This window comes from Olea europaea, chromosome 12, assembly GCF_002742605.1.
Source record: "Olea europaea var. sylvestris chromosome 12, O_europaea_v1, whole genome shotgun sequence".
NCBI lineage: Eukaryota > Viridiplantae > Streptophyta > Magnoliopsida > Lamiales > Oleaceae > Olea > Olea europaea.
The window spans coordinates 24590304-24599888 of NC_036248.1; the positions used below are offsets into that span (position 1 = coordinate 24590304).

Consider the following 9585-nt stretch of genomic DNA (forward strand, 5'->3'; position numbering starts at 1 on the left):
GAGGTCTCATGTGTTGGCATCTATACTCTCATGTTGTTTTTGTAACTTAGGTGATATAGTTACAAACACACACATGTGCAATACTATCGTTATTATAGTGTTTATTATAGTAGCCATCTCTTTCTTAATCAAGTCATCAGTAGGTGTCTCTGGAAAGGGCTACTCAAGAACATAACCAATTCTCTCGTGTCCGAGAACAATTCTTAGATTGCGGTGCTCATCAAGAATACTTAGTTTGGTTGTTGGCATCCAATATATCCCTCAAATACATATGGTTACTCATGATTCAATAAATATAAATTACGAAAAGTAAAACAATAACGTATAAAATGCATCAACTAATTTAACATGGTCTTTTATTAAATTAAATATGCTCTGCTATTCAACTTAAATTCATGAACGTTTCGCATAAATTTGTGAAATCTATACTCAACTCGCAGTGGGTTGGGATCCCATTTCTTATGTTAAGACCTTGAGTGTACTTAACAAACATTAATAAAATATTTGGATATATAATATTATCAATTGTATCTCCATACAATTCCCAAACCATTAAGCTGATAACTCTTTGTTTCTCATATCTTATGTGTTAGCTTAGCACGCCTCTAAAATTTATTTCCTTCAGTGTATACAACAAAAGATAAATTTTAGTTAAATCAGACCCATTATTCAGAAATATTGGATATTTAATAGTATCAAACATATTTCTAATAGATCAGCCTTGAGTGTACTCAACAAGTTGAGACGATTTAGGACTTTGATTTTTCACTATAATGATGGAAGGTAAATATAAATATGACCTAATATTTTAACGAAGGATTTCGCATGCAAAGGTCTTATCGTAATAACTATATATACTTCTTGTTTTTTCAATTAGTCCAATTACAACATGTATCCTATACTAGTTGGCACACAGACCTAAATAATTGGTTATTAACATTTAGGTCCATAATAATTACAACAGAGTCGTACGTCCAAATTAAATAAGAGCTCGTAGGCCCGTAAAATAACAAGAATATACTAACCATTCAACACATCCACTTGGCGAAACTATAATCATCCACTAATAAAACATGCATCATATAAATACTTTACTATATAATCTAATATTATATGCATGTATATTTCAAGTTTCTAACAATTAAGATTATCTAAACTAATTTAGACAAAGTGGATTGAAATAATTAGATAATTAATTAATCATATTAATCAATAAATTTAATTAACGGATATATTTGATTAAAATAAAATCTTAATTAAATACCAAATTAGAGTCTAACTCTAATTTCACAATTATGGGACAAAACTATTTAATTAAAATCAAATTTTAATTAGGTACTAAATTAGAGTCCAACTCCGATTCTAAGGAAAATTTTATGGTGAAACAATTTAATTAAAATCAAATTCTAATTAAATGTCAAATTAGAATCCAACTCTAATATCAAAATATAATAGGATGGATAATTTAAATAAAATCAGATATTAATTAAATACTAAATTAGAGTCCAACTCTAATTTAAAATTGAATTAAAATTTTAATTTAGGATAGAACGCCTAAAAAAATAAAATTCAATTTAGGATCAAAATTTAATATTTAAGTTAAAATTCAATTTTAATGAAAATGTTGAAACTCGCCAATTTTAGGGTCAAACCTTTTAAAAAAAATCTAATTTAAAACCCTTTTCAAATTTAAATTCAAAATCATTTTGAAATTTGTAATATGACTCTGTGTTTAAAATTACAAGTCGTGGCTCCCAATTTCCCAAATTACAAAAGAGGCTTTCCATTTAAAAATTACAAACTGACCCCATGAATAATACATGCAAGGGCTTGCAATTTCTAAAATTGAAATACAAGCCCCCGCCTTTGATCCACCTAAAATCCGACTGAAAAAACCCGAAGGAAAATCATCCTTAGATAGAAAACTGTGATAGAAATTATATATTTCTTGAATTCTGTAAACTTCTTTGCCTTTCTTGAATTCTAACGATCATGATCTATAATCCACAACTGTCCAATTATCCAGCCTATAATAGAAGTCGACACAGAGAACATGATTGAAAGAGCTGAGATTTTTTTCTCTTGTAATAGCAAGAATATGGATTATGTTTTCTTCTCTACCGTTTTCAAACCCTAGCAATTTATTTATATAAATCCAAACAGGCTTGGCCGTCTTTTAAACTTAATCTGATCCAATATTTAATTAATCCAATTAATTAATTATCCAACACTCGTCAATTAGTTAATTGGTAATTTTTATTCTTCTAGTTCTTCTTTTGTGTGTGACTCATTAGGTTTCCAATCACGATGTCTAACGACATGAATTATTATTTTAATCTAATCAAAATCGATAAATTAAAAAGCTCATTTTTAATTTATTACCAACTCACATTCGTCATTTTAGATTAACATCTAACAATGTATCAGACCAATACTTGTAACGAAAAAAATATCACGTGGTATGACAAAATCACTCTTGTTTGTTTACCATGAAATTATAATCCATTTGTCAATATGATCCAATCAATTACAAGATATGGAAGTATATCAATCTTGATCATCGATCATATCTTTCATTCCACTATTAAGTCAATATAAGTCGAACACTCCTTTCTGGCTTATGAGTATACCCTGACCAATGATTTCGTTATCAATTTAACTAAATGAAATGTAGATCATAATTTCTTGCTATTTAAGAACGACGAATCATTTATTGATCATTCACAATTTTTAAGTGATTTTTGACATATTCGAACGATGCCCTAATAGCGACCCTTGATAGAGCAACATCCAACACCACTAAATTATGATTGTTTTCGTATGAGGTACTATGATAACCTCAAATCAAATGAACAATTCTAATACTGAACGTTAAAGATTAACCACTGACATTCAGATGGTTATCAATATGGAATCTCCCAATGAGTCTTCAATGTTTTATTCTATAGCAAAAAATATCTGCGTGTTTATTTAAGTGTCATCGCACTTTAGGTTGTGAGAATGGCTACTTACTTCACAAGTAAAAAATGTCACACGTAGGGATGTCAACGAGTTGAGCCGAGCCGACTCTCGAGCCACATTTTGAGGCTCGAGCTTGGCTCGGGTAAAATGATCAAGCTTTTTCGAGCCCGAGCAAAAGCTTGAAAAAAAAAATTAGGCTCGACCCAATCTTTCAGCTTGGGCCATTCTGAGCCGAGCTAAGCAGGCTTAGTTTTTGTTTTGGTTTTAGTATTTCTTTTAATATGCCTTTTTTTAAGGCACCTGGTTGCTGCTTCCTTGTTTGGTAGCAACTTGCTGCTTAATTTTTAAATTAAGGCAGTAGGTTGCTGCCAAACAAGGCAGCCTGCTGCTTATTTTTAGGCAACCGTACGCTGCTTTTAAATTAATTATATATATATAGGCTCTTGAGCTCAAGCCGATGAGTCACACAGGCTGGCTTGGGCTTTGTTTGGCATCCCAAAATGGGACTCGACCCGAGTCTCGGCTCGATTCTCTCGAGCCTCGAGTTGGTCGGGCTCAAGCCACGAGAGATCCTAGCGAACGAGCCTGATTGCCATCCCTAGTCATACGTAATAGTTTATCCGTAATAATGATATCAATATTTCGTTATTACTTAGACCACGGATGATTTAAGATTCGATCATGTGTAATTTGTATCTCACAAGCACAACTCCTTGTGATTAACAAATTACTAAAATTTGAATCTACAGACTCTATTATTTAATACAATTTAATTGAATATTAATTAAATAATAGATTTGCCATGAAATTGCATCAATTATATATTAAAAGTGTCTATATCCAAAATTGATTGGACTTGAGGCATAACACTTATAAAAAGTTTCTTAATGTGTATAATAAATTTGTATGTGTTTAAACAATTATTAGATTATATACTCGTAGGTCCTAGAGGATTAAATAAAACAATTATTTTACGCATTTAGCGGAGTCGTTAACTTAGTGCTCTGGCTAGAGTTAGGATCTAAATTTTTTAAGCGACAAGATTATTAATTTATCGAAAATTTACTATACAGTTAAAAGTGGAAGGGAAATTGGTGTAGAGTATCTTAAATTGTATTTATTTTGATTTAGCAAGGCAAAACATTAATCGAATGTAATTTTTTTTTCTTTATTCGCTAATGTTATTGTTTTATTTATTGTTGGAGGTTCTTGAATTTATTGTTCCCTTTGCATTTGCACACCCATCCTTTAAAATGGAGTAATTTAATCATTAACTTTTCATTTTTGTTGGACGCTTCGTCAATATGGATAGTTTCCTCCAAACTTCCGTTAAAATATTATATTAAAAATAAATACAAATATATTTTTACATTAAATTTTAAAAAAATATACAAAAGATACAATAAACGAGAATTATCATTTGTTGATTCCGTTGATCTTGTGAACAGAAGTCAAACCTACTATGTCTTAATAAAGGAGAAGGATTGCTGTATGTCACGTAGTTCTACATTTAGTGATGTGGGTGTTCCCAGTGTGGCTCGGGAATGTGAGTTGGATGCATTGGGAGTAGAAGTGGGAAGATTGACATTGTGGAAAGCATGCTATTGCAAGATAAGGAATAAAATCCATCTTCAAACCATCCTTTCTTGACATTGAAAGTTAATATAAAGCCTTCATACCTAAAGAAAACTTTATCTTTATTCCATGGATGAAAGGCTACTGGTGAAAGAGGACTATATGCTTCAAGTACATTAGAAAATGCACATAATGGCTCTATTTTCTTCTCTGGCCCTTCTTGCTCTAAAATCCATTCACCTTCTTCATAGTTTTTGAGCACCCATAATTTCCAACTTGGAAGTTTATATGCACTCATGGAGATTTCGTTTACCTCGAAATAATGAAGATGTCCTTGAGAAATGCCCACCACAGCGTTCGTTCCGTTCATAAGGAATGATTCATTAGGTATGCTAATGAATCGACATTGATCAGGATTTCGATAAGGATCGTACGCTAAAAGGCTTTTTAGTTTATAATGAATCCAATGAATGACGCCATTTAAAACTATGCAGGGTTTCGTGCCAAAATCCAAGTAGAAGCTGTAACCTCTTGGATGGATCTGTCCGAGACATAATTTAAATAAATAAGTTTATTTCATCTCTAACATCTTATGTTTTTATACGAGGAACTATGTCTCTAACATCTTAAGTTTACATGAGGGAGTCACCATTATGAAAATTGTGCATGCTTAAAAGTTTCTTAAAATGTAGAAGTAACTTTCTTGAAAAGTACATGGAGATATACTTTCCGAAAAAGCTACTTCTACGTTTTAATCACTTTGCAAGCTCATCTGAATATGGTGATATTTTAAATAAGTTTGTCACCTTTCTAATGACTTAAGCTTTTATGTGAGGCTGTTCAACAGAATCACCTTTGAGTTTCTCCATTCTCCGATTTCAGACGAAAATCGCTCAAAAGATAAACTGTATCCTTCACAAGGGGTTGAAGCTTGTACGCTTTGGAATCCATTGATATTTTCACTGCCTATGACTCGAACCACCTTATAGGTCGTGACTCCATTTCCGATACGGCTGATGAATCCGGTGGCTCCATAATTTGTTCTCTTGGAATGAGGTGGAAGGGTGATACACTGCCTGGTAAATGGATTGCACACAGAATATACTAATTCGTGATCACCTGATCGAAACAGCAGCAGGTCATCGTTCGATGCTACAACGTTTGGGTGTGGAATTTGCTCGGAGGGAAACAGAAAATTCGGAGTGCTAAAGGCAGGTTCGTTGGAGAAAAAACAATGCATTCCAGCATTATTTAGGCGAATTGGCCGAGGGCCTGTGCCAATGTCATATTGGAATAGGAGTGTCCATGGAATCAAGTCCTCAGGACGCAGAAAAGAAGGATCTGAAATTAAAAAGAGCCATTCCTTACAGACACATTTGAACCTGAAGATCGACTTGGCAGGAAGTCTAGAAAGAATTTCGAGTAACAACTCTCTTGGAAGATGGAATTCTTTATCAGAAAATTCTCCCGTGCCATCGTTGTTCTGGTGACAGACCGTAACTAGAGGTTGTGGATTGATCCCGACTTCCATGTTCTCGTTAGAGAGCCCAATGTTTAGACACTCGTAGACAAGAGGTTCTATCATTTTTTCTTGTTCAGCCATGACTTCCCATTGAAAGCTTCAGAATATGTGTATCGTGAAATTCCTTCCTTAATCTCTGGACTTCCATGGCTACTAATGTCTTTGCAAATATACTTGTTTTTTGCATGACAGAGAGAGAAAAGGGCAGTTAAAATGGGATCATGATCAAATAGGGTGGAAGTTCCCTTGTGGATCAATTTCTTTCTCAAGTCTAATTAGGGTAGGTAAGGATGCTAAATGGGATGACACTTGATAGTTGACATGACTAAGAAAGAAAAAGAACTTATCAAACCTGTTTGAGAAGTTCCTAAATCATGTTATATGAATATAAATCTAGCTTATATAAATTCGAAGCCCATTTTTCATCAATTGAATAGTCCCTATTTGTTGGGAATGTTAAAATCAACAATTAATTTCAATTATTTATTTTATGGAACCCACAACTTTTCAATTACATATTTCATCAATTTTCTTTAAAATCTACCAAAAATTTGATATTAATCCCTATCAAACAAGTCATAAATTATTGGAATTTTATGATCAAGAAATGGAATAAGATATTTGTATACATTTAATCAGATATGACAACACGAATCACAGGCTGATCCATAATAAAAGTGACCTCGAGTACAAGCTTCAACACAAATTTAACTCGAGCATTAGCAGCCAAATACATGACCACGAATTCTGTTGAAACGTAGAACAAATATCAATTCGAAGGACTCATGAAATCCAACAGTTTCGCTCAAATGTAGACAGAATTTATTCTTTCATCCTCGTGTAAACTTTTTACAATTGGATAAGATCCAAAGGTAAGTCTTTATCAAAACTAACAGCTTTGCAGGGTAGAAACTGTCGACCCCGAAAAATGAACCTAACAAGTGGTCAACAGCGAGTAACTCCACGTAAGTCCCTTCCTACACACTTAGAACACACCTTTAGTTATACAGTGGCTCTAGGATTGGACATGGTTCGGTTCTAAAGAGAATTGAACTGGACATGAAATTTTCGGGTATTTAGTAAGTTGAATCGTCATATCCAAATTTAATTATAGAACCGTTCAAATTCTGTCCAATTCGGCTCGATTTCATTTAGTTCCCGGGTTCCGTACTATAATTAAATTTTTTAACATTTACAAAGTTACATTAATTCAACTAATGACATGTTCAATCTTAGTCCTTACAAAATAGTGTAGTTCAATCTTATGTATCCTTCGTGTCTCTCCTTGCCGAGCTCTTCATAGATTTGATTGTTAAAATTATAGAAAAAGGAAGATAGAGAGCTCACAATAATTAAGAGAGACACAACTGAGCTTCAATTTGATTTCTCCAGAAAAGTATAAATGGCACAATGGTAGAATAATATATTTGGGTAAAACTTAGGTAAATTTGATTAAGTTTGGCTTGAACTGAAAATTAGAAATAAGAAAATCATATTTTTGAGTTTGAGCTAAATTAATTAGTCAACAAATTTCTAATTTAGTCCGCAAATTTATTTAGAAAAAATAAAAATAATTTGGCTTGTTTAAAATTAAAAAATTAAAAAAATTAAGGAGATTAGTTTTTTTTTATTATCTAAAATCGAGAACTGAACCAAATCCGTTGGTTCTTGATTCAAATACCTATTTAGGTATTTAATTTAAGAAGAATCGTTCAGTTTAGTTCAGTTCGGTCGGTTCGATTCGAGGAGTTTTGTTAAGCCCTATATGGCCATTTTCGGTAGTGGTGAAAGCGGCCACAAACACTCCGACGATTAAGTCAGTTAGGTGGTATAAGAAGACATGATATTTCAGTAGTAGGAAATGTCTGCGAACCAATAATACCATACTAATATGAGGAGGAAAAATATATAAGAGATGGTTGGAGTAACATTATCTTTTTTACGATACAAAGTATGGGTATATATAGGGAGTGAAGTGAAGCAAGGACCATTAGATACGGAGCACGTGACCTCATCCATCAATAGATGCATCTTTTCCTATACGTCAATCAATCACTCCATAGGTAGGCAAGTATTTAATTTTTTCAGACAAAACTGGACTTGATTTGACCCTTTGGCGTCCGCTGCATAGATGTCCCATTAATCATGCAAGAGATTTTATCTTGAATAGATCTTTGTATAAAGTCCCCTAGCATATTAGAACAAAGCATTGTGAATCCTAGCAGTAGATGTTTTCCTCACGCGTCACTTTATTGCCATTATGTTGAGCTAATCACCTCAATACATTGGCAATAAGCATATATGTTATGCTTCGCATCAGCACCTTGGAGCCTTGGCATGTGGTGGTGATGTGGACCGAACTTGATGTATGTGCCTATATGGCAACCATGTAGGTGACGATCTGAAGCGTCTCGATAAGTGGCAAACAACACTTTCCAAGTCTAGGTATGGATATTTGTATAATATGTGGACTTTCAATGTAAGATCATAAGCGTGACATGCGGTGGTGACGTGGATCGTAGGAGCATCTCCATAATAAGCCCAACATAGTCCCCCAAATCCAGATATGAATATTTATTAATATGTGGACTTTCAATGTAAAGCTGTGAAGGTAGAGGCGATGTCCTACTTGAGGATGAGATTCTGAATGATGGCAACTTTAGGAAATGTTGAGAAGATGGTTGACGAAATATTGTTCGATCAAAAATACAGTAAGTGCAGGGTTCATTAACAAGTAGTAAAATTGATTTTGAGTCCATGTATCATACATACTGAGATTGTACTATTTTAAATTCAATTTAACTTAGCCTTAAACGAAACTATAAAAATTGGTTATTTTTCTGTAACTAAATTGTGATCTAATAATCTACTTATAAATTCAAGACCTAAATTAATTAAAATCAATGCAAGATTATATTAAATGGACGTTTTATGAAAATATGATGATGAAAACGTACTAGGACCCTGAATTCCTTTATATCTATCCCCTTTAACTCTGAACCTTATGAATTTGACAACACTATTTAATTATAAGATCAATATTCTTTAATTACTTAACAATTTCTATCGAGTAAAGTTAAACCTGTTCTACATGTGACCTAACTATATTTTTATGACGGATGCAAACATATAAAAATACATTAAAGATTTATGAATACTTAAAGATCATGTAAAACACATTGGTATATATTTATGGCCTATCGGACTTTACGACTATGGACACTATGTTTAACTTATTTTCAATCTTTCGTTCGAAGGTAAAATAAGTCACAAAATAACTAGTGCGCATATCACTATAGAGAAAAATAAATCCATGTCAATCATTCAAAAATAAAAAAACTTGCTTTAAATGTCAAAAAGAAATAAATTCACAAGTTAAAGGTTCATGATATAAGTTTCATTTTAATCCTAACACTAAAATAATCTAGTTTAGCATAATGTTGGAATTAAATAAATAAAATCTAAACAACATTATCAAGAAATTGACGGAACGTTATTAATTCTCAAATTTCTTGCACAATTATTGA

At 32.6% G+C, this 9585-nt stretch overlaps 1 protein-coding gene across 1 annotated transcript; it reads right to left on the reverse strand.

Moving 5' to 3' along the window:
• Positions 1-5218: 5218 nt before the first annotated feature.
• LOC111407050 (F-box protein At5g49610-like) lies at positions 5219-6193 on the reverse strand. The gene has a single exon (XM_023036389.1). The coding sequence runs from the start codon at positions 6137-6139 to the stop codon at positions 5363-5365; it is 777 nt and encodes a 258-aa protein (XP_022892157.1). The 5' UTR covers positions 6140-6193; the 3' UTR covers positions 5219-5362.
• Between the last annotated feature and the right edge of the window lie 3392 nt (positions 6194-9585).

Bases quoted from the DNA above. Each gene is read 5' to 3' on its own strand.
- LOC111407050 (XM_023036389.1), bottom strand. From the start codon at position 6,139: ATGGCTGAACAAGAAAAAATGATAGAACCTCTTGTCTACGAGTGTCTA.